The sequence below is a fragment of the Exophiala xenobiotica genome (assembly GCF_000835505.1).
Source record: "Exophiala xenobiotica strain CBS 118157 unplaced genomic scaffold supercont1.1, whole genome shotgun sequence".
Classification (NCBI taxonomy): Eukaryota; Fungi; Ascomycota; class Eurotiomycetes; order Chaetothyriales; family Herpotrichiellaceae; genus Exophiala; species Exophiala xenobiotica.
In genome coordinates this window covers 833,492-856,451 of record NW_013562494.1, presented here as the reverse complement: position 1 = coordinate 856,451, position 22,960 = coordinate 833,492, and the positions used below count along the sequence as shown (strand labels likewise).

At 51.9% G+C, this 22,960-nt stretch overlaps 13 protein-coding genes across 14 annotated transcripts; 6 read left to right on the top strand and 7 right to left on the bottom strand.

Moving 5' to 3' along the window:
* Nucleotides 1-48: 48 nt before the first annotated feature.
* PV05_00343 (uncharacterized protein) lies at nt 49-1,735 on the top strand. The gene is made up of 2 exons (XM_013465229.1): nt 49-839; nt 887-1,735. The coding sequence occupies exons 1-2, from the start codon at nt 311-313 to the stop codon at nt 1,606-1,608; spliced, it is 1,251 nt and encodes a 416-aa protein (XP_013320683.1). The 5' UTR covers nt 49-310; the 3' UTR covers nt 1,609-1,735.
* Nucleotides 834-2,605, bottom strand: PV05_00342 (signal peptidase I). The gene is made up of 2 exons (XM_013465228.1): nt 2,386-2,605; nt 834-2,242 (listed from the first exon to the last, which is right to left on the bottom strand). The coding sequence occupies exons 1-2, from the start codon at nt 2,524-2,526 to the stop codon at nt 1,703-1,705; spliced, it is 681 nt and encodes a 226-aa protein (XP_013320682.1). The 5' UTR covers nt 2,527-2,605; the 3' UTR covers nt 834-1,702.
* A 478-nt stretch (nt 2,606-3,083) lies between these two features.
* On the bottom strand, nt 3,084-4,350 carry PV05_00341 (uncharacterized protein; the record flags this gene model as incomplete). Its single annotated transcript, XM_013465227.1, has 2 exons — nt 3,084-3,841; nt 3,900-4,350. The coding sequence occupies 2 exons, from the start codon at nt 4,348-4,350 to the stop codon at nt 3,084-3,086; spliced, it is 1,209 nt and encodes a 402-aa protein (XP_013320681.1).
* A 682-nt stretch (nt 4,351-5,032) lies between these two features.
* PV05_00340 (uncharacterized protein) lies at nt 5,033-6,804 on the bottom strand (the record flags this gene model as incomplete). The annotated part of the gene is made up of 3 exons (XM_013465226.1): nt 5,033-6,676; nt 6,728-6,744; nt 6,795-6,804. 3 exons carry the CDS (start codon nt 6,802-6,804, stop codon nt 5,033-5,035), a joined length of 1,671 nt encoding a protein of 556 aa, XP_013320680.1.
* Nucleotides 6,805-7,597: 793 nt separating this feature from the next.
* PV05_00339 (uncharacterized protein) lies at nt 7,598-8,828 on the bottom strand. Its single transcript, XM_013465225.1, has 2 exons — nt 8,487-8,828; nt 7,598-8,418 (listed from the first exon to the last, which is right to left on the bottom strand). The coding sequence occupies exons 1-2, from the start codon at nt 8,658-8,660 to the stop codon at nt 7,681-7,683; spliced, it is 912 nt and encodes a 303-aa protein (XP_013320679.1). The 5' UTR covers nt 8,661-8,828; the 3' UTR covers nt 7,598-7,680.
* Nucleotides 8,829-8,928: 100 nt separating this feature from the next.
* On the bottom strand, nt 8,929-11,374 carry PV05_00338 (uncharacterized protein). The gene is made up of 2 exons (XM_013465224.1): nt 10,904-11,374; nt 8,929-10,831 (listed from the first exon to the last, which is right to left on the bottom strand). The coding sequence occupies exons 1-2, from the start codon at nt 10,935-10,937 to the stop codon at nt 9,162-9,164; spliced, it is 1,704 nt and encodes a 567-aa protein (XP_013320678.1). The 5' UTR covers nt 10,938-11,374; the 3' UTR covers nt 8,929-9,161.
* A 785-nt stretch (nt 11,375-12,159) lies between these two features.
* On the top strand, nt 12,160-14,700 carry PV05_00337. Of its 2 annotated transcripts, XM_013465222.1 has the most exons (8): nt 12,160-12,769; nt 12,857-13,102; nt 13,166-13,190; nt 13,241-13,467; nt 13,525-13,664; nt 13,715-13,809; nt 13,868-13,981; nt 14,039-14,700. In XM_013465222.1, exons 2-8 carry the CDS (start codon nt 12,987-12,989, stop codon nt 14,324-14,326), a joined length of 1,005 nt encoding a protein of 334 aa, XP_013320676.1. In that variant the 5' UTR covers nt 12,160-12,769; nt 12,857-12,986; the 3' UTR covers nt 14,327-14,700. The 2 variants fall into 2 exon arrangements, with proteins under 2 accessions (XP_013320676.1, XP_013320677.1); XM_013465223.1 differs by having other exon boundaries at nt 12,160-13,102.
* Nucleotides 14,701-14,956: 256 nt separating this feature from the next.
* PV05_00336 (uncharacterized protein) lies at nt 14,957-15,364 on the top strand (the record flags this gene model as incomplete). The annotated part of the gene is made up of 1 exon (XM_013465221.1): nt 14,957-15,364. One exon carries the CDS (start codon nt 14,957-14,959, stop codon nt 15,362-15,364), a length of 408 nt encoding a protein of 135 aa, XP_013320675.1.
* A 483-nt stretch (nt 15,365-15,847) lies between these two features.
* PV05_00335 (translation elongation factor Tu) lies at nt 15,848-17,316 on the top strand (the record flags this gene model as incomplete). The annotated part of the gene is made up of 3 exons (XM_013465220.1): nt 15,848-16,054; nt 16,138-16,400; nt 16,449-17,316. The coding sequence occupies 3 exons, from the start codon at nt 15,848-15,850 to the stop codon at nt 17,314-17,316; spliced, it is 1,338 nt and encodes a 445-aa protein (XP_013320674.1).
* A 511-nt stretch (nt 17,317-17,827) lies between these two features.
* PV05_00334 (uncharacterized protein) lies at nt 17,828-18,634 on the top strand. The gene has a single exon (XM_013465219.1). It carries the CDS (start codon nt 17,867-17,869, stop codon nt 18,308-18,310), a length of 444 nt encoding a protein of 147 aa, XP_013320673.1. The 5' UTR covers nt 17,828-17,866; the 3' UTR covers nt 18,311-18,634.
* PV05_00333 (uncharacterized protein) lies at nt 18,538-19,259 on the bottom strand. The gene is made up of 2 exons (XM_013465218.1): nt 19,050-19,259; nt 18,538-18,992 (listed from the first exon to the last, which is right to left on the bottom strand). Exons 1-2 carry the CDS (start codon nt 19,081-19,083, stop codon nt 18,733-18,735), a joined length of 294 nt encoding a protein of 97 aa, XP_013320672.1. The 5' UTR covers nt 19,084-19,259; the 3' UTR covers nt 18,538-18,732.
* Nucleotides 19,260-19,472: 213 nt separating this feature from the next.
* Nucleotides 19,473-22,696, top strand: PV05_00331 (uncharacterized protein). Its single transcript, XM_013465216.1, has one exon. The coding sequence runs from the start codon at nt 19,769-19,771 to the stop codon at nt 21,701-21,703; it is 1,935 nt and encodes a 644-aa protein (XP_013320670.1). The 5' UTR covers nt 19,473-19,768; the 3' UTR covers nt 21,704-22,696.
* Nucleotides 21,720-22,549, bottom strand: PV05_00332 (uncharacterized protein; the record flags this gene model as incomplete). The annotated part of the gene is made up of 2 exons (XM_013465217.1): nt 21,720-22,006; nt 22,057-22,549. The coding sequence occupies 2 exons, from the start codon at nt 22,547-22,549 to the stop codon at nt 21,720-21,722; spliced, it is 780 nt and encodes a 259-aa protein (XP_013320671.1).
* Nucleotides 22,697-22,960: the final 264 nt, after the last annotated feature.

Below are 22,960 nucleotides of genomic sequence, written 5' to 3'. Positions count from 1 at the left end.
AAAACAAAGGAGCAGGGCAACTTGATGGTCCGACAACTCGATGAGAGGGCCTACTCGTACAACGCCTTGAATGCCACCTTATTACTTAGGTACCTACCTCGCTACCTAGGTATGTAGGGAAAAGGACCCTCTGTCTGACGGCGCGCTCGCGCTTTTAGTCCTTCCGCCCCCATCGGCCCTCGCAACGTTCCATGCCGACGCCAAGCTTGACTGTTGAGCTTTCGGCGCGGAAACTTTTCTCAAGTACGGATACTCCGTACAAGTTCGCCTTTTGCATCAGGGAAGCAGTCAACGAACATAACATCACATCATGGCTCCTTCACGAGCGCCTAGTGCCCTTTTGCTGCACTCTCTACGCTCGTTGGCGATCGAGAGTCCGTTCTCCAGCGCTGCTGTACGTGTCATCTCCACGACGAGCTCTGCACGCCAGGAAGCAGAAGTTCAAAGACCCTCCTTCTACCGGAACCCAGATCCTGCTACTGTATTCGTACCACGACTCGAACGCAAGCTCAATCGAGCCGGAACCCAGCCTATCGGGTCTCGAAGACGTCGCGCGGCGCTTGCACAGTCACCCGGAGTCCCTTTCGATCAATTACCGTACCAATGCTTCCAAGAAGCCCGCAAAATCCTCATCGAGGACAGAGCAGAGAAACTGAAGAAGATCGAAACGGAGAGAGCTCGGATTGCGCGACTACAAGAGGTCGATCCAAGCACCCTCCCTGGTGGTGAAACCTACAAGCAGAAGAGATTGAAGAGCATGCACGCGGAGCTCGAAAGACTGAAAATATTGGCCGATATCAATGATCCCAACGTCAAAAGACGGTTTGAAGACGGCAAGGGTGAGTGCTCTTCCGAAACTTGGAGATGGCTAAGCTGACAAATGCAGGCGACATGAACAAACCCATCTACAGATATCTGGCAGAGCGAAAATGGCGAGACTACCCCCGGAAAATTCTGGTCCAAAGGATCACACAGATGAACGTAGTCCCAGACGTGATTCCAGCCTGCGATCCTATACTGGACGTCAAAATTGCGTTTGGCAAAAAGACCATACCACCAGGAGAGTTCGTGCAGTCGAATATCAGCGAGAACCCATGCCAGCTTACACTGCAAGCCTTTGACCGCGGCGAGAAAATGGTCTCCATTGCCGTCGTCGATCCAGACGTGCCCAATTTAGAAAAGGACAGCTTTGACTCGAGATGCCACTTCCTCGCTTCCAACATCATCATCTCCCCGACCGAGCCTCTGGTTGACCTCTCGAAATTATCCGCCGACAACCAAATCCTCCTTCCCTGGCTACCACCTCATGCACAAAAAGGTAGTCCATATCACAGATTGTCCATCATCGTCCTACAACACAAAGACAACATCCCCATTGACCTCGGGATTGCCAGGAGCAAGATTCAAAGAGATGGTTTCTCGGCCCGCAGCTTCATGAGCCGCCACATGTTGACTCCCATCAGTGCATCCTTGTTCCGGACGCAATGGGACGACACCATGGCCTCTGTCATGCAAAGGGCCGGCATTGAGGGCGCCAATGTCGAACTTAAGAGGAAGAAGGTCGAGCCTCTGCCGTATAAAAGGCGCAATCCTCCTAGCTTTAGGTAGTCGAGCCTTGAGGCGCTGTACCATAAGACCGGGGACTGATCTCGCCCCTGTCGCTGACTGTACAATTTTATCTTTTTCCCAGTATTCCACGTGCTCAATCAGGCTTTGCACCTTCTAATACAGCCTCGGCATTGACAGGCTCCAGAGAAGTCTGATTAGGTTCCAAGACTGGCAGAAGACGCGGTTCCCTTAAATTCGTCCAAGTGAACCACCCATCCCCGTTGTATATACATTTTCCCTGGATCAAAGCCATGGGCAAAGGTCCGTAGAAGCGCGAGTCGCGACTGTACGATAGATTGTCCCCCGCAAGCCAGACGTGGCCTTCGGGCACCTGGACCATGGTGGGTTCGTCTCGCGCAGAAGAAGCATCCTCTCCAACGACTCGCCTCGTGATGCCGGCAGATCCAGGTACCGGTGCGCCGCCGACCGTCGGGCTCTGCGCCGGGTCACGCACGACATAGTCGCCCGGCATACCAATGACACGCTTGATGGCCCGCTCGCGCAGGAAGACGGGGTTCTCGAAGACGACGACGTCCCCGACCCTGATGTTTTTGCCGTGCCTGTGCCGTCGCAGGTAGATTGTGTATGAGAGCTCGCTGGACATGGTCGGGTACATGGAGGGGCCTTCGCTGTTCTATATTTCGCGCAAAAAGGCAGAAGAGCTAGTCAGCGCCTGCTAAACTTGTGCGGAAAGGGGAGGAAAGGTCTGGCCAGCCCCTGATACTTATGCGGAAAGGGAGGAAGAAAGAAAGAAAGAGAGAAGAAAGAAGGACATACAGCCACCGCAACTATATGATGCGCGATCAGCGCGACGCTCGAGTACATTGCGACGGCTGTGATGCCGACATCGATGAGGAGTTCGGCGGAAGTCAGTGGCCGGGTTGGCGCGCGGCGGAAGAAATTGAGGAAGCGCAACATCTTGCCACCAAGGGAAATGTCTGAGGGGAGGTTGTTTACCTGCGAGACATGGCGAAGAGGTCGGATCAGGACATCGAAGTGTATCTAGCTAAAGTGCAGTGCCGTGCGGAAAGTAACTTTGTTCAATGAAAATGAAAGGTCAAGGCGCATGCAAGGCTCCGTCCGATGTTCAGCCGCGCAGCCTCGTGCCGGCACGAGTGTGTCAGTTGCTCGTCTGCCATGTACGCAGTACTCCTTGAGCATTCTATCGGACAATCTGCGATTGGCAGAGCTTGTATTTGGATAGGATTGAGTCCGGTGCTGTAACAACAAGTGATATGTGCTCTTCAACTGGCTATAACCAACTCCAACAGGTCCGGCATCGCACACATGCAGTTCGTCGAGCAAACCCGCAATCAATCCACTGCAGGAGCGACTCTTGTTACCGGTAGACCATTTCTCTTCGGACGCTTCTCCTCGTCACTTTGCTTTCCCATCACATCAAACATCTCAATTCGCCCAAGCAGCCCATTGCTTAATGCGGCCCATACACAGGATCAAAGCAAACGAGGTCGTCATCACACGACAGTAGACAAGCTGCTCGAGGTCGATGGAGGCGGCGCATGTCGAACAAATACCCACCCGCAAGACTGAAGCCATCGCTGGTTGTCTGCTGAGCAAGCTCTGTCCAAAAGGCCAATCTTCTTCAGCAACTCGATCGTCTCATTCCACTTCGCCTTGCGGTTTGTCTCGCCGCGTAGTGCCCATGCAAGATCACAGAATTGTTCTGCTTGTTTGTATGTCTGAATCAAACCATTGAAAAGATGCTTCTCCAACTCAGCACACCTATCTGCGAAAGATGCTCCGCTCATCGCAATCAACTGTGCGGTCGTAAGGTGATTCTCGCTCAGCCAAGCTTCGAATAATTGCTCAAGTCGCAAGGCCGTGAAGGTCTTCAGGTCGAATTCCCTGACTGTTTCGACGCTCCGGCCCAACCACTTGAACCAATCATAAGTTCCAAGAGGATCGGTGGTCTTGAACACCGCAACTCGCTCTGAAAGATACTTTTCCCAAGGTATAACAGTGTCGAAGAAACCGAACTGTGCATTGGAGAGGTCGATGACAAAGTACTCCTTTGTGGCTTTAAGGCGGACACGAAAGACGTGATGAATAGTTGGCTCCCGATCAGCAGTTTGTGACTGATGTTTGCTTTTAGAAAAGTTGGTGGAAGTACATTTTTGGTACGGCATTGAGGCATTCGCTCGGAGGAAATAAGTAACGCGGTACCGCTTGTTGACAATTGCGAACTTCACTTCTACAAGATCGTCACATATATCTTCGACCGAAGTCAGCCCTTCTTAGTCATAACAGAAGGCATCAGATCAAGCACTGACCAGATAGTAGCGAACGAACGACATAGTTGATACTGTAAGCGTGTGCGCATGCTCCATAATTGAGAACGGCTTCCTTGAGCTTTCCGTCGGCAAAGAGATGATGGGCAAAGGGCTTCAGGATGAGCTCATCCGCATAAAATCCTTGTGTCCCCCAAAAGGTGATATTGTCGCCCTCATTCTCGACTTTTTCAACGTTGATGAAGTTTGAGTGGGTGCGGAAGGCCAGCCAAAGAATTCTCAAGACTTTGCCTGCTTGGTATAAACTCTTGTGTGCCTTCAAGCGTCTGCAAGTCTTCTTGTGGGCTTGCCAGTCCGCCTTTTGACACTGAACGCCGCAATAAAAGGTCTTTGTTGCTCCGTCAACACAGCCGCTAGCGTCAGCGCAGCCCTGGCAGGTCTTGGACGTCTGCGCATTGCAGCGGGCGCAACAGGAAGTCTGTGTTCCTGTCATCTCGTCGGCTGATCAGCGCTGGATGGACTGCTCGGTGGAAGGCTATGGTCAATCAGCGCGATATTCACGAATGTTAGGAGGGTAGCCGCTCACCTATGGAAGGGAAATCATGGAGGTTCGATTGACGCAGCAGAACCGCTGAGTTGACACAGGCTTGCTTGGGCTGAAGCAGATCGTAACGATCAGAACTCCGCGTAGAGTGAGGACAGGGAGACCCCGAACATGCTGGACAAGGACGTCTGGAAATCGCTTTGCCAAAACGTCGCTTCCATGCAGGATGGAGATAACGAGAAAAGCGCCGCAGGCTGTTAAGAGCAGGAATATGGCCGCAAGTGAAGGAACCGAGTCTTCATTGTGAGTCCAAACATGCTTCACCGCTGAAGATGGGCAGTGAAAGACTTTATTCACTGGCCCTAATATTCCATCATCGGTGACAGTACAGACTTCACTTCGTAGCCTTGCGCAGCCTTGTACTGCAGTAGCGGTGGGGAGGGCACTCACAGCAAACGGCCGATGGTTGACATATTCCAGCCCTGAGATATCGAATGGCAGCTCCATTACACTTCGTCGGGTGGTAGATGGGCACCTCTATCCCTAAACTTTAGCATGCCCGATGATCCTCTGCAAAGGAAGCGAGCCTAGCACCCTGGCAGCAAGACACTAATGGACATCATGATTCGGATCACCAGTTATCGAAATTCCCAAAGCCACCACCTTTGATCTTCTTCCGTACCGGTTCCTCGGGCTCATCAATGAACTCGACGATCTCATCCTCCTCGTTAGGCTGGGTGTTCTTCGCCGTCGCTGCTTTCAGGTACTTTCCCACGCCACCACCAGTGTCAGTCTCGATCGTCCCATCATTTCGTATCCGTTTCCCGGTCCACGTCGTCCGATCATCTTTCCTTCGCTCCTCTTTATCTTTCTCAGTCTGCTCCTTTTCCGCCTTGTTCTTCCAAAACTCCTCAAATGGATCAATCAGCACAACTGCTTCGAGGATCTTAATCTCTTCTTTCGGTCTATCGTTCGCATCCACAGGTGTGTCTTCGAGTTTCTTCAGCACGTTCATTGACGTCCCGTCATCCTCAACCACGCGTCCGAAAATGGTATGTTTCCTGTCCAGGTGGCTCGTGGCCCGGTAGGTGACGAAAAATTGACTACTATTCGTGTTCTTGCCTTTGTTCGCCATGGAAACGACGCCCCTCGTGTTGTGTTTGAGCGGGCCTTCAATCTCGTCCTCGAAGTTCTTGCCCCAGATGCTTGCGCCGCCGCGCCCGGTCCCGGTCGGGTCGCCCGTCTGTATCATAAAGTTGCGGATGTTTCGGTGGAAGATTATCCCGTTGTAGTACCCCTTTTGAGCTAGACGAATGAAGTTCCAGACCGCCTTCGGGGCGTATTCTGGGTAAAGTTCGAGGCCGAGATCGCCCACGGTCGTAGAGAGACGGACATAGCCTTTCTCTTTGACGCGGCCGCGCTTCAGCAGATATTCTTCGTCGGACATCAGGGCCAAAGCAGCTGATGTGTGCGGCGTCACGCCCGTGGAGGTCAACGATGCCGCTGCCAGTCCAGTTGTATGACCTGTTGCGTTGTATGGTGTTGGTCTGGACGTTGAGACTGTTGTGGTCTTTCTCGAGACGTTGGAGGTTTGTAATTTGTCTTTTGCACCGAGTGATTGGGCATTTGCACGCTCGGCTCGGGCTTTAGCCAGGGCTTCCTTGGCTTTCATAATCTTCAGATCCGCAGCACTACCTAATGAGGCTGAATTGATGGATGCTTCTTCCTTGGGTATGCCAGAGTCTTCTCCTTCTTTCAGGTACTTGAACGAGCTGAGGTTCCGGGACTCGATGTTCTGCGGGTCCTGTAGTGTGATGATGTCTTTTCTGGAGAATTCCTCGTCGGAGACCAAGTCGCGCCACATTTTCGCCTTGATATTCAGCCTTTCCACCGTATCATATGCGAAGGCATTGGCCGAGTCGCCATGTCTAATGGCGACGATGTGTGTGTTGTCCGTGAAGACCTTGTAGGTGACTGGATCGACATACTCCCCGCCATCGTTCTTCGCAAAGTTCAATTTTATCAGGTCTTGCTGCTTAAGCGGCTTGCCATCGGTAGGATTGGTGTCATGTTTTAGAAGCCACCGTATAATGTTCTCATGGTCGAAGATGATGCCTTCGGATGTGCATACGGGAGTGGTAAAGGGCTGGAGGCTCAAGGCGCAGAAGTTGAAGGGTAGTCGCTTGAAGTACGCATGACCGCTAGTGTCAGCGCGGACGCCCGCGCCTGCTGAAGCTGAGTATGCATCGGACGAGGCCCATTCGGAGTGTGTAATCTAGAGAGTGTTAGTTGCGGAGGTGTGCTGGTGGGAAAATATTGATCGTACATAGAGTTTATCGGTTCCTATGAGAGCCCGTCAGCTTGCTGAAGCGGGCAGTGAGAGAAATTCTCACCTTTCCCCATTTCTTGCCTTCGCAGATTGCGGTCGAGTGTATTTTCGGCGGCAGTTCTCAATCTTGTTGCGAGCCTTGGGAAAATGCAGGGCGAGTCGGCTAATCATGGGGGTACAAAACTGTGCAGCCTCGTCTCAGATAAGGCTGGGAAGGCTTTGTTGCTGATTGGACAATCTGCCATATAGTCTGAGGACCTCACCGCCCACCCACTACCATTAACTCTCTTCCTCCTACATCTCAGTGTATTGGCTCAAACAATTCAACAGCTCCGCGTCTCAGAAAAACCAGACATATCATTGCCAAACGCTCAATTCTCCCTAACAATCCGAGTCCTGGGTGGCCACCCGGGCTCGGTGCGTTGGTCGAGGTACCTTGCCAGCGTCACAGCACGTGTTCTCTACAGCTGACCCCCTACACTCGCTGCATAAGCCTTGACCTCGTCAAGTGTCTCATGCAGAGGGTACGGGGGTTAGTTGTCAGAGTAGCACGGGCCGGTGACGTTGCCGAGGTAGCCCTTGATACAAACCGATTAGATTCGGTTTTGTAGGTATACATGTCTCTTTGGTAGAGCAGTTGGGGGCCCCGACTGTTGCCAAGGAGGGGGTATACCGAGTTTTTGCACATTTCATGTTCGAGCCTCATTGTTTCCTTTTGATTTCTGTGCCATTCTCCGTGGGATTTTGGAAAGCATTGAGTTTGTGGGTTGGAGCTTTGCATTCAGGCAACAAAGTCACGAGGCAGGCAGAGGCGACGACGATCACCGCCAACGAAGGCAGACTGCCACGACTTCGTCAGACGTCTGTCGTTATTCTAATTTCTATGTTCATTTCATGAGCTAGGCTATGCACGACTTCCCCCGTCTAACCAGCACGATATATCCGCTGCTTTATCTGGAGTAGCCCAGATACTTGAAATACTCAGCCGACCAAATCTGCTTCTCGGCGTTACTGATAATCCATACAAGGCCAACCATTGCAGCAGCATTCGCACCGGCTCCTTTCTCCAATCCACAATGCCGTCTGGGGATCAAGCACAGCCATTCTTTCACGAGAATAACATTGTAAGCCGGGCCGCCGCCGTGCTCCGCGTGGCATTCCTGGACTGCCTGGTGAAGCTCGCTGTAAGCTTTCATAAGCTTAGCTTCATCAACTTCTGCCGGAAGTCGAAGGACAAAATGCCGATGTGGGACGTTCGCAATGTCGCTAGTAATTTCGCTCATTGAAGTAGCCTTGCTGGGGAACAGCTCGAATCCCATGTCACTTTCATCAGGGTATCGCCACAGCTGCATGTGCTTATGCCCTTGACTGGAGCCTGCTTCGTACCCGCAATTAAAGATCATCATGTGTTTGTGCTCGAAGTGAGTCAACAGTGCCCACGCGGCTTTGAGGTCGCTGCCGTCAAGGCTGTCGGATTGAGGAGCGAAGTGCCGAGTGATCAGGAGCAGGCTTGGTCGATAGACGCAGTACTTGTTGAGTAGTAGTAGGTGAGACGGGCCGACAGCTGACAGTACAAAGTTAGGATCCGGGTTCAAGAACGGATTGCTGCCTTGGCCAGATTTCCTTTCTGGAGCGTCCGAGGCTGTAATCGGCTTGCGGCGAAGATGAGGGGCTAGACAGAACTCGAACTGTGACCAGGAAAGAGATATTAGTGATTTGACATAGAATGGCTAAGAGTTTATTCTGAGTCTCATACCTTGAACCCTCGATCTTCTACTGTGTCGGTCCTGGAAGGCTCATAGATAATCTCGCCCTTGGACACCAAGTCATCGAATCTAGAGAGGACTTGCTCTTCGAGGTCCGAGGAGAGTGTGATTGATGTCGTTGTCTTCGCTGCTTGCAGTTCAGGTGGTGCGCCATTAGTTTCCATTGCAATACGCTCCGTCCTGGCACAGGCATACAGCAGCCCAACCTTTGGTATCTTTTAGTGTCCTGATTGAATATTGCTGAGTGTGTCGCGCAAGGCCTTAGGGAAGTGGCAGGCTTCTCGATGTCCAGCCAGCAATATCCAAGAACACCAGTAGGGGACAAATCTTTTATGCAGCATCGGTGATGGTGGTAGATTTGAGCACACGGACAGGCCGCCGTTTGACAGGCCGAACTTCTCTGACCCGACTGGGCCCAGCAGATACGTCAACAGTCATTGTTACAGGACCCAACAACACCTAAGCAGTATCTACTGAACCTTTGTGAAGCCTCTAGACAGGACGTAACAATGGGCGAAGAGCCAACACGAGGTCGTGAAGCCTGAAGTGAACATTGCCTGGTAAGGGTGCAGACCCTGCTGGATATGGTTTCCGAGAGTTATGGTATTTGACACGATGTCGCTACAGAACCTCCAAGCAGTTGGGCAGACTCTTCACGGCTACTACTAAAGTTGAGGTGCTCGGCTTCCCTCATGACCCTTTTTCCACTCATCGATCAAGCCGACATAATCTTCAGGTCCGTACGGGTCAAACATATCCGCCATTTTACCAGCCTTACGATGTGAGTCCAGATTCATATCCCGCATCAACATGTCGACATACGGAACAGCATCAAATACAAAGTCCGGGAATCTGGGACCATAACCGATGGGATATCGCCACCGACCGAATTGACTGTGTAGGACGGTTTGCCACTTGATGTCTTCTTCCGAGGCGGGAAGTCTGTCCAATGTGCCGTCGAAGAGGGCGGAGATCCAGATTGCTTGGACAGTCGCAACTACAGAAGTTGTGATGCAAGACAACATCCCGGCAAAGGCCAGGTTGCGCTTTGAAACCATGGCTGGGGGAACCATGAACCGGTACATTCGCAAAGGCTGGTTCATCCTCTCGGCTATCGCATCCTCGAGTTCACGTTTCCTTTCTGGCTGGGTCTTGAGGCTCGGAAATTGCTTGAGGATCTCGGAATCGGCTTCTTTGGTCAAATCCTCCAAGTCGGATGGTGAGTGGTGCAGTCCAACCTCGGTCTCCGTGCCTCCCAAGAAGTCGAGGGAAGGCTCCTTCTTCCACCCAGTGGCCATCACGGCCACGTCGGCCTTGAGAGTTTCGCCTGATGCCAGGCTGATAGAGTTGGCTCCAAAGCCGGTGATCTCATCGATGTGGACTCTCACTTTTCCTTCCCTGACAAGGTCGAAGAAGCTAGTAGGGTAGTTGTGAATGCTTAAAGAGCTTCCAACGTAGAATGCGGGATCCCACGGCTTCAGTTTCTTCAGTTCCGGGTGCGAGTCGTACTTGTTGAGCGCAACGACGTCGCTACCCAAGATTTTCCAAAATGTGCTAACGATAGCTCGCCCGGCAAAGGTTCCATGGAGGAAGTGTCGAATGCTAGAATATCCATCTTCGTCACCCCAGATGCATGGACTGAGCCACGTCAGGAATCGCGTGTGAACAAGTTTCTCGAGCCACTTCTTGAGAGGAGTAACATAGGGAGGGGCCATCCAGACAGGCCCATGCCCCGACTTGCGAATGACCATGTCGACCTGGACTCCAGCTTCGGCATAGGCGTATGCTACGTCCCAAGCGGACTTGGCACCTCCAACAACAACAGCATTCTTAGCTTCCTTCAGCGTTGCCGCCTTCTTTGCGAAATCTCTGACATGAAACAAGGAACCCTTGAAATCCGGCATACCAGGGACTTGCGGAATGTAAGGCTGAGAGGTTAGACCTGTGGCCACTATCAACTTTTTAGTCTCGAAGGTTCTGTTTTCGGAAGATGATGTTTTGAGGAGCCAGCCTCCATTCTCCGTGGATTGTGCAGAGTCGACTTTCGTGTTGAAGCGAGTGCGCTCGTAGACACCAAATTCCTTGGCATAGTCGTTGAGATAGCGGTGCAGAACAGTCCCCGGAATGTGCTGACCAGGCTTTACTCCATAGGTAGCCTCATCCATCGGAAAGTCAGGGTACTCATAAGTGCCCAACATGTTGTTGGATTTCAGTCCGGGATACAGACGATCCTCGGCCCAAACACCTCCCATGGAGGAGTTGGCCTCGAGAATTGCCACATGCTCAGATGGATGCAGCTCAATGTATGTTTTGGCAGCAGCTAAGCCGTACCAGCCTTTGACATATCAGATCAGTCTTGAAATCGTTGATGTAGGTGCAGCAGGTAGGTGCTGAAGGTGCAACGTACCTGTGCCGATGACGATAAGGTCAAATGAATCCATTGCTTTCGGCTCCTCCCTCACTGGACGCTGAAGATACAGGAAATCGAGATCGTTATGTCGAGTATACTAGTGCAGGATGAAACCCGAGACACTCTCCAAGAATGGATCTCCGTGGATAGATTTCTCTCACATGTGCAAGCAGGAGATTATTACTCCGGCGTCTTTGGAATGATAAGTCAGGCGAAGAGCTATCAATCTTCTCATATCGGGCAGAAAGGAGGTGTGCCATCTAAGCGGCGTCTTCAGCGCACTGTAGGGGAGTGATGGCAAAATTCTTGCACACCCACTCAACAAGCCGTTATCCTTGCAGACGAGACTACCTGAGGTGGGATCGTGTTAGTGGGGAGCATCACTCGGGATGCTAACTAAAGCAAGCAAAGGCACAACGGGCAAACCGTTCGGGGGTGATTGTGCCTTTCACTAACTATTCGTTAACAAGTATGGCCAGTGGCGCGAGGGCCCGCAACGATAAAACGTCTTCGCAAGGAAAATCCACAGCCTTCTCGATCCACCTGGTAAAAGAATCCTGACCTTTTGGCCTCAGGGAGAACCATTTTATTTCGCAGGTAGCAAGGGATCGAAACGCAGGCAAGAAGAATTTGCAGTACTAGTCGTACAAGGTACTTCCTTATCCAACAGGCAATCAGCATTTCTGAGTACAGTGTGTGCATGAATTGATGGCAGCTGAAAGCAGCTCCGGCGAACTCAATCCATGCCACGCTTCCAATGGCAACATTGATGGGCCGTTGACTTTGACTGTCATTCTGTGCCAAGCCATCGCACCTTTTCCTGGTTTTCTTCGGATAGTCGAGACATCCAACAAACCATGGAGACATCGTACCACCGCCTCATCAACACAGACTCAGGGAAATCGTCCTCCGTATTCCGTACTCAAATGGCCATGATGTCCTTTTAATCTACTCCGTACCTTTGTATCCGAATCGGACAGTAAAGCTCAAGCCAATCTTCATGGGTCCATGCGGCAGCCACCGGGAGCCGGTAACGCCTGTCGATCCGCACAGGCTCTCCTTCTGGTAAAGGTATAGCATGGCGTGCAAGGGCCACCCTTCAACTGCCGGGCGAGGTCGCCATCCACCCAATCATTCCCAGCATTCCAGTACGGAGTATTCGCTCCATCAACGGTTTCTTGGCCAGACACCCAGAACCTGGTAGTCGTACGAGTCAAACTCTTTTGCCTCATTTTGCATCATCTTCTCCATAACAACCCAATCCGCTCGAATCAGACCGATCAGCCTTCTATCAACCGCATCCATCCGACATTATGTTTCACTCCGATTCTTAGCAGAGCTCTAGCTAGACTCTAGCTCGCACAATCTGGAAGCTGGCCGTTATCACTACGGAAGATCGACACGGAGACTCTATCCCACGAACTTCTTGAAACAAACCATCGCGTCTCTAAAGGATAGTCGACCGCGTAAGTATGTTGTCGATGTGTGATTTTCAGCATTCCACCAGACTCCATTGGAAGCTCGCCGAAGCAGTTCGCTCGAGACGAGAGGTCGTTTGCTCCTTCGCTTGCGTGGCTTGCCTCATCGATTTAGCTTGCACCTGTCAGGTACTAGTTGCAGCTTATAGGTGGGAATTCAAGTCCCCACTGCTCTGCATCCGAAGAAATACTTTATCATGTCAGAGACGTCAAGCTCCAGTTCAACGGGTCGGCAGGGCTTCCTAAGGCAATCTTTCTCGAAGACGTTGAAGCTTCCGGTCGAAGACAAGGGCTTGTGCTACTTTAGTCGATCATCTGCCTTTTTCATCCTCTCTCCGGACCAGCAAGTTCCCTTGTCCTGGTCGATATGCCCAGGATCATCCACGTAAGTGAGATATCCCAGAATGCTGGCCGTTGACTTTGGGGAAACGACATCCACGGAAAGTTTCAAGAGACGTTGACTGTCTGCCAGCCCCCGGTAGATCACCAAAGTGAGGTATATTCTATATCATTCCTCATATCAACGTGGCATCAGTTGTCCAATATCTTTCTGCCCGGTGCATCTTGGAACTTCCCCAAATTTTGCAAGCCTTCTTTTCACCATGGCAAGCGAGTTCAACACCGAAGCCTTTACTTTACTTGGTGTGGGAGTCTTCGTCGTCGCCATACGGACTGCCTCTAGATTGTCCATTGCTGGATTCAAAGGACTATGGCTTGAGTAGGTCTTCACATTCCCAAAGGACTGCACCGCGACCTGAACCATTGCTGACATGCCCGATAGCGACTATCTCATGCTGTTTGCCACGGTAGGCCAGACTGCTATATCCTTCGCATGCACTCGCACTAACAGCTTCAGGTTGTCTACGGCCTCGAAACGGGAACAGCATATGCTGTCGGCGCCTGGTGGCATGGCCTGGCGAACAACGGGATGACGGACGAGCAACGCCGAACGTTAGACCCGAACTCTCAAGAATACGAGTTCAGAGTCAACGGCTCAAAGACACAGCTTGTTGGCTGGAGTCTCTACACCTTGCTGTTGTGGACGTTGAAGCTTTGCATGATTATATTCTATCAACGACTGACGTGAGTCCCAACCTCATCTGCATCTCGTCTGAAGCCAGTCGACTGACTTGCCGACAGTGAGGCTCTCGATTACATGAAAACTCGAATCCGCGTCGGCTATGCAATCGTCATCTGCACATATATCGCCACCGAGCTGTCCATACTGCTCGGTTGTCATCCATTCCACAAGAACTGGCAGATTTACCCCAATCCTGGCAGCAAGTATCTCCCCACCATCCAAGCCGCTTGTTACTCATAAGATTGCTAGACCACTGTCAGCCCGCGATTTCAAAAATCGATTTGTACGTCACTGTCATCCTCAACGTCTTCTCCGACGCGTACTTGCTTTCGATACCGATTCCGGTGAGTAATGCTCCTCATCTGACCTTATGAAGAGCTTCCCTTGCTAACAGCTCTATAGCTATTATGGAAGGCAGAGGTGCCTATGATTAAGAAGCTGTCTTTGATCTTCATATTCGGTGGAGCTGTTTTCGTCATGGCTGCCGGTATCCTACGTGCTGCACTGGTTATCGAGGTAAGTCCGCTTCAGTTCATTCATTTGTCTGCGCTTTGGCTAACAATGGCATCATAGGATCCTGTCGGAGGAGCTCAGGCAGCCGGCAGCTGGGCTGTTCGCGAGACGTTTGTCGCCGTCGTTGTCTGTAACTTGCCACTCGTATACCAAGGTCTGCGACGATTGACAAAGACCGCACAAGCCAGTGGGCTCTTCTCAAGGTCGGCATCTCGCATGGGCTACAGCAAATCCAGCGAGGAGCCTGTATTTGAAATGACCTCAAAAGGCGACGCCCCGCAGCTGCAGCCACAGGAGTTTGATGCAAGGCAGAAAGAGATGCAGCAGGGGTTCTTCAAGGCGCCATAAACTTGGAGTCACGGATGCGCATATATCGAAGCTGCTCCTGGCAGATGGTGTAAGGTCGTCTTTGGTTTGTGGTGGAGGGTCAGTAACTTTGCAGCAATGCAGGTTGTCCGCAGGCAATACGTGCGGGATACTCGGCAGGCATTCCGGTATCCTGGTTGTTGACATCAACAACGTAAAATTTACCGCGAGAGGCCTGTTGAGAGATCTCAGGCTCACTGGGACTCAACTTGTGGCTGGCTATTTCAATATGATATAGAGGAGGGACTGCAAATCAGGATAGACATACATGTATGCTTGTAAATGAGCAAAGCAATGTCGCAAGCAGCCAAATCCCATCGCCGTGAAATCGTACATAAATTGTTCACAGATATGAGCCAGTTTATGCAAGCACTATCAGGATTATTGGGTCCCGGAATTGCCTTATTACTAATGGTCTTCCGAGCGTGCGTTGCGAGGGGGCATATTCAAAGCTTACGGAAAGGTCCCTAGAACCACCTCGAGCGCAGCATCTCGATGACAAGCACCTCCATCCCATCATAATCAAACACTAACGCTAATCCCTCCGCAACATTCGGCTTCGAGGGGCATCCTAAGAGAGGGGGGCCACCCAACTCTGCAATCTGCAACAATATGGCCGAGCACTTGACCATTTCAAACTTCCCAGGAAGTATTGTCTGCTGGCAAGATCAAATCGCATCCTGGCCCGTCGACACTCCGTACACGTTCATCAACACTGTCGTCGTGCCCACGGCGGAAGACGTGGACGCGTTCTTGAAGGCTTGGGCTGATGTGGCTGGGATCATGAAGGGCCAGTCTGGCTTTCTCTCGGCGCAGCTCTACCGTGGATGTCCGGACAAAAATGGTCGGAATAACATCCTCGTGCTCGTCGCGGTCTGGGAATCCGTAGCGGCGTATCAGGCTGCAGGGCAGAGACCGGAGTTGCAGGAGGCAATTGTGAAGTTTCCGAAGGGGACGGTGGAGCATTTTCTCATGGCAACCAAGGTCGCTGTGCCGGGGTTGTGTACTGCTTCAGAATAACAAGCCTTACCACTGAAAGTCTGATGACTGAGTCGCTGGGTAGAGCACAGTTGCGGGACCTCAGGCAGGCTGTGATGGCGAGAGTCGTGACAAGTGTCACATGGGTCAACGGACAGTACGGACAGTACGTGTATCAGGGCCATTCGAAGCCTCGGTCAACGCCACGAAGCATCTTATAGTTCAACATGTAGTGTCAGGTTTGGTCTCCAACGGCCATCTCAGCTTCGTTCAGACTAATTTGTAAGTTGGTTCCTCACGCGACGGGCAGTGTCAGAGGTGAAGAGGAGACGAGCTCACGAGACGCCAAGCTCGAGTGCTCCACCTCGAAAGAAGCTAAACCTGATTGGAAAAATCTTCAAGCTCTCGACTTTCCTGCGCCGCGAAAGCGCATCCAATTTTCCAGTCGTTGTACCATTGCCATCTGCTTGTCGCAGCATTCGGGTTTCAATCCTTCTTCATTCATTGTGTTCTTAGGGCGTCATCATGGCTTTCTCTCGCTCAGTCACATCTCTCTTGCGAACTTCGCGGCATGTCGTAACGCCCGCTCGAGGTGTCAACCCAGTTACCAAAGTCTGGGGTCACGACAGATTCGGAGCCAGGACTTATGCTGCTGTCTTCGAAAGAACCAAGCCGCATGTCAATATTGGCAAGTGGAACGTCAATTCTGCAGCTGGTCTTGTTGTTCTAATTGTATACAGGCACCATTGGTCACGTCGATCACGGAAAGGTAAATTCAGTGCCATTCCAATTGCGTCCTCCGCTCACCCATCTAGACCACCCTCACTGCAGCCATCACGAAAAGACAAGCAGAGAAGGGATTTGCACAGTTCTTAGAATATGGCGCCATTGACAAAGCCCCCGAAGAGCGGAAACGTGGTATTACGATCGCAACTGCACACATCGAGTACCAGACCGAAGCACGCCACTACTCACATGTCGATTGTCCCGGTCACGCTGATTATATCAAGAACATGATCACTGGTGCTGCTTTGATGGACGGTGCTGTCATGGTCGTTGCTGCTGGTGATGGACAAATGTAAGGACGTCTCGACGAAGAGCTGGAACTTCCATTAACAATAGCTAGGCCTCAAACAAGGGAGCACTTGCTCCTGGCCCGTCAAGTCGGCGTACAGAAGATTGTCGTTTTTGTTAACAAGGTCGATACCGTTGAAGATCCAGAAATGTTGGAACTTGTTGAGATGGAAATGCGCGAACTTCTGGCGAAGTACGATTTCGACGGGGAAGAGACGCCCATCATCTTTGGTTCAGCTCTGTGCGCGCTTGAGGGCACCAAACCTGAAATCGGTGTGCAGAAAATTGATGAGCTCTTGGCAGCTGTTGACACCTGGATTCCAACACCTGTCCGACAAACCGACAAGCCCTTCATGATGTCAATCGAAGAGGTGTTCTCCATCTCTGGACGTGGTACCGTGGCTTCTGGTCGAGTCATGCGTGGCACTCTCAAGAGAGACACCGAAGTCGAGATCGTTGGTGGTGGCGACCAGACCATCAGGACCAAGGTTACCGACATCGAGACCTTCAATAAGTCCTGCGAGGAGTCTAGAGCCGGCGACAACTCGGCTCTTCTCCTGCGTGGTGTTAAGCGTGAAGACATCAGACGTGGAATGGTTGTTGCAGTCCCCAGCACAGTTAAGGCGATCCAAGAAGTTCTCGTGTCGATGTACGTCTTGACCGAAGAAGAAGGTGGAAGAAAGACCGGCTTTACTCAAGCATACCGACCTCAGCTCTTCGTCCGAACAGCCGATGAAGCAGCTTCGTTGCAGTGGCCAGAGACAGAAGAGGATCCTTCGAGGATGATCCTACCCGGTGATAATATCGAAATTATCCTGAAGACTCACCACAAATGTGTCATGGAACCTGGTGAACGATTCAACTTGCGAGAAGGCGGAAGAACTGTTGCCACTGGCTTGGTCACAAGAATCATCAAATAGATGCCCTAATGCTTTCGTCTCCGGCCAGCCGATCCAGAGAAGGACGGGGAAGTTCCTGGTAACGACACTGGCTGGTGGTTATGTATCAAAAGTGCATGTTTGATCTGTCATATTTGAGTCTTGTACAGTTGCAAAGGGTTTTGCATCCCATCGAGGAGCCTGGTCTGGACATAGGACGTCTGTTGGAATAGGCCGGCGCAGAGACTCGCATACATCAAACTCTCAACTTCACTTCGAACATGTATGAAAACCTACCGCAAAATTTCCATTCGTGTTTCCCTCCTCAACATCAGTGCGTGGGCAGATTGCCTTCTGTGTCTGTCCTTTCGGGATGTCTGTCCCAAAGTCCTCGTAGTTCGACCTCGGTCTGATTGCCGATTGCCCGGTAGTGCCTCAATGCCTTTTGCCGGCAGTTGCTAGTAGGTTCTGCCATATCAAGGCCAGAATCGGAGGGCTTAACATGAAGTTCATACTCTTACCAAGAGTTTATCCGAATTGAAAGAAGCAATATCTCAATTTCGCCGTCTATCCGCTAATAAAACATTCGAGCATGGAAGGACGCTGCCAGTGCGGTGCTGTCCGCTTTATTGCGCCCCTCGACCGGCCCTTGAAATGGTATATCTGCCACTGTCTGGAGTGCCGGCGTCAAAGCGCGTCCGCTTTCGGCATAACAGCAATATTCCCGGCATTTGATATTACGGCGAAGGCCGACACGGGAGCTGATGACATCGGGGTGTATACGCACGAGAACACGACCTCGGGCCGGATGAAGCGATGCTACTTCTGCAAGAAATGTGGCACGCGGCTTATGCACGGGGGAGGGGACTTCGTCGCGGTCAAGGGTGGGTGTCTTGAGGGCATCGATCAAGAATGCCTTGAGGGAGCGGCGCATATTTGGACAAAAAGGGCCTTGTTTCCCATCCCGGAGGGCGTGGAGAGTTATCCTGAGGAGCCGCCTAAGCCTGAAAAGAAGCAGTGGAGGGAGGGATCATGAGCAGAAGAGTACCGAGTACAGCTTTGGTGCATGGGGCAACGTTGGCGCTGACTCAACTGCTTCTGGGACTGGAAGTGACGAGATCGGATCGAGACCGGATCGTTCACTCGTTTCCCGCAGCACTATGGCATTTTGGATGCTCAAGAGACCCAGCCATTCCGTCAGTCAGGGTATATAGCTGGGGTCCGTCGGCTGTGTCGGCCAGAAGTCAGCGTGCGAAACCGCCTCCATCATGAACCTAGATGTCAACTCTGATCTTCCACGGCCAAATTTTGGGTTGTTCAAAATGCCAGAAGCATTTGCATTTCGTACAGTCGTTCGTGCCTTTGTACAATAGTCAGGTAGTAGTCTTATCTGTCTTGCTGTGACCTGCAAGTCCGCTCCCTTTTCTCACCCCTTTCCCACACGCATTTTATGTTTCTTTAACTCGTCGACGCCAACACGCCAGCTGTCTCTGATGGTGTCCCTACTTCGGCAGCTTCTCTTTCCGCTCTCCGTCTCCGCTTCTCTATTATAATCTCTTTCCGCTGCTGCAGCATCTTTACTTGTCGGTCCTCCACGCCTTTCATCCAATATCCGAACGAGCCTCCGATCCCGGCGAACAGAGGGTACACCCATAACGCGCCGCGCTGGAAGAACGGTCTCATTTCGATGCCCAGTTGGACGAAGCGTGTCGCGATGCCTAAACGTGTCAAAAAGGGGGTCTCAAAGAGGAAAAAAGTGCTGGTTCACTGCATACCGAAACCGGCCCAGAACAGGATTTTGTGAACCATGATGTCGTGTTATCTGGCGCCCACGGCGCGATCAGGGGGTTGAGGACAATTTGAACGGACAGAGTGCTGGCGAGGAACCGGAGAGGAAATATCAGACTCTCGTTTGGCGGTGGGAAGTTGTTTTGTCGCTACTTGAAGAGCTCGGAGATTGGGAGGTTCGGGGGTCTCTGAGCAAGCTTGCATGGATGAGCACTTTGATGGCTTCCAATGCGCAGCTCCATAGGTGCCAAGGCTGAGCTTCTCCTGCGGAGTATTATGTCTGTGCGTTGAGAAGTCAAATGGTCGACCGGAGCACGAGGCTGAACCAATCCGGCACAATATCCTGGAAAAGGTGCCTATCATTTAGTTCTCAACACTGCTTTCTTCAAAGTGCTGGATGGTTGCTTGGTGGCAATCAAGTCCAGCTCGAACAATGTCACATACTTTTCGTTGATCCTCTAGACTGCCAGCCAATGTTACTCTTGCAAGTAAGAAGTTCCAGCCATGAAGGGTTGGCCCTTTGGATGACTCAGCCTTGTGCCAAACCCCGATAAATTCGCCAAGGCTGCATGCGCATTTTGCGACCGCTGAGGTGCCTCTCTCAGACGCGACTAGGCCGCGTAGATCACCAAACCTCAACTTCGTACACACCCTTTGAGACGACACGAACGTCGCGTGCGACTGTTCCCAATGAGATTGCTTTGCAATGGCTGACACCGTCATGGCTGATTCGCCAGCAATCGAGTCCGCCGCTCCTTTCTCACTCCGCCCGCGCTTCAAGATCTCGGACCTTCCTCTTGTTAAAGAACAACGATCGACCATTGATACACTTCTCCTCAAATTCAAGAAGCAAGGTGGCTACGACAGTCTAAGGAAACAAGTATGGGCCTCATACAATACCTCCGACGCAAAGACTGCGCTCGCGGACCAGATTCACGCAATTGCAGAAGCCGAAATCGAGAAAGACCCCAATCTATTGAGCCGTGAGCGGGGCAAGGCAGCTACATTGATTCAAGGTGCTGTTGACAGAAGCGGCATCTACCAAGATGTGGAATCTAGGATTGACACCGAGATTGCAAAACATTTGAATACCGTGCTCGACGCGGTACGGGATATCAGAAAGGCTGATGTGGGCGTCGCTGTCGCCGCTGAAGAAGAACAGCGAGGCTGCAAGACGGATGAGCAGTACAAAGCGGAGACCGAGAATCGGGCTGCTGAACGGGAGAGGAACAGGTCTCGCATGGAACAGTTGCTGCGTGAGACTGCAGAATTGAAAGCGAAGATTAAGCAGGAGGAAGAGAGAAAAAGAAAGAAAGAAGAGGCTAAGCGGGAGGAAGAGGAGAGGAAGAAGCGGGAAGCCGAAGAAGAGGAGAGAAAACTCGCTCGGCAGAAGAGACGAGAGGAGGAAGAAAAACGGGAGGCTGAGAGGATCAAAGCAAGAGATGAGAGGCACAAGAAACGTGAAGAGGAGAGGAAGGAGAGAGAGGCTCGATACGAGAAAGAAAGGGAGCGTGAAAGAGATAGAGAGCGGGATCGACGTGATCGAGACAGAGACAGAGACCGAGACCGAGAACGCGAGCAGGAGCGTGATCGTGATCGTGATAGGGATCGAGACCTCGGAAAAGGCACGGAACGACGGGGCTCTCGGGCTGAATTGACGAACACGAAGGACATACCGACCGATGAAAAGGATCTGGAAGCTACAGCACTCGAGCTCCTTCTGAACGAAGGCAAGCGCTTGGCCGAAAAGTCGAAACAGAGACCTGAATATGATTTCGACAAAGCGGAAATACATGACAGCTCTCGAAGACATGCAGGGTCCGATCGCCATTCCAGTCGGCGAGACAGGTCACGCGACAGCCACAGACGAGAAAAAGACCGCCGAAGCCGGTCCCGTGATAGACGGCCATCGATACAGAAGGAAAAAACGCGTACGCCCAGCAAAGACCGTGAGGAAGGAGAGGCCCGAAGTCAGCGCGAATCACCTTCGCCGACCCAAGAAAAAGAAAAACCCAAGAGCAGAAGAATGCGGTCTGCATCTCCATTGGGTATTGACCGCTACGTTCCTGGTGGAGGTGTGCATCGCTCTCTCGAAGAACGTGAGCGTGAGAAAGAGAGGCGAAAAGCTCGAGAACTTGAAAAAGAACGGGAGCGAGGAACTATCAGGAAGTACGACAGCCATCGTGGTGACGGGGACCGTGATCGAGACAAGGAGCGGGAGCGAGATCGAGATCGAGACCCGGATCCTGACCGACGAGACCGCAACCGTGACCGCGACCGTGAACGCGAGAGAGATCGTGATAGAAGCAGAGATCGTGACCGAGGTAACCGCGACAGGGACAGGGACAGAAGTAGGGAAAGACTCAGAGAAAGAAGCAAGGAACGAGACCGCGACCGCGACCGGGAACGAGATAAGTATCGCGAAAGAGACCGTGACCGAGATCGAAGCCGAGAACGAGAGAGACAGCGCGACAGAGATCGTGACAGGGACAGAAGGGATCGCAGTCCCAGACGGCGGGATGATGATCGACGGGACGAGAGACGAGATGATCGCAGGGAAAGCCGACGAGACAGAGACCGAAGCGACGCACGAAGAGATCGAGACCCAGTTCAGATTGATCGTTATGTACCCGGGCGATAGCGTCAGCCAGAAATCATCAACCAGCTGTCATTGCTCGTAGCAATACTGGACGACTTGTCGTCATCGGAGGCATCTGTGGTATCCGGTTTTCTTGCCCCTGCACGCTCAAACCAATTTTATCTACATGCTTCCGATAATTGAGCTCGGTGTCCGACCTTGGCCGCAGATCTGCCGAAAGACCCTCGACAATGGCCCTCTCGAGCAGCAGTATACTGCGCAAATTGTTGCCCTGCTTGGTCCATATCGATATGTGGGTGAAATATAATCTCGGCGAGAAAGACATGCCCAGGATATGATCCCGTTCTGTAAGGTCATCGTCAGAATGGTGCGTGGTAAGAGGTGTGTGCACATACCTTGTGCAATAGCCGCTTGTAATTCCCCTCCGCAGCATAAGAGGCAGATTTCTTCCCAGACTCGTATGGCACGGCCATTGTCCGGACGGACACGAATGAGCCACCTTCCGCCTCGTTGATTCTCGGCGTCTTCCCAGAGGGGTTTGACGCCAGAGCGGAAGATGTGTATACTATCGTTCTGCTTGATCTGCACCCAAGGCATATTGTTGAAAATACGGTAGAAGGTGCCGATGTCGGGTACGTCGTCGACCAGTGGGGTGAGTAGGTATTGTTGTTGAGCATCGGGTTTGCTGTGCCAGACCGCCCAGCGATATTGAAAGGGGAGTGGGCGGAGTTTGGTGATGACCATTTTGTGCAGGGACGACGAGCGGCGTGGGAGGGTTGGGCGAGAGCTTGCAATTGCGGTGTTTGTTGTTGGTGATGGGACTGGTGATGGCGAAGGTCGTGGCGACAGTAATGCGTCGCCGGTCGTTGTTGGATACGTTGTTGCCATTATAGCGTGCAAGTGGGAATCACAGCATGGATCATTGAGATGCTCGAAGACCTCAAGGGCTGTGAGGGTCACAGCAGGTGCATGGTATTGAATACGATGAGACTAATGCACAAGCGAACGAAGTGGTTCATATACCTGTTTCTATCCTAAGACTGGCCGTCCATGGGGTTAGATATAGTCGTCATCTTTCCTGCAGGAATACCTGATCGCAGATACGCGCCCATGGTATCGTGGACTTGAAACATCGGTTCTGCGTGATTGGCCTGCTGTGTGCATCGCGAAATACGCGCCCGGATGAAGTGTTCCAGTCGGGGTTCTTCAGCCTGGGGTGGTTGCGCAAAAGGTAAGCACGGTTTCTGCCTCCTTAATATGTCCCAAGCTTGAGACACGAGGCGACCCATCAAGATGATA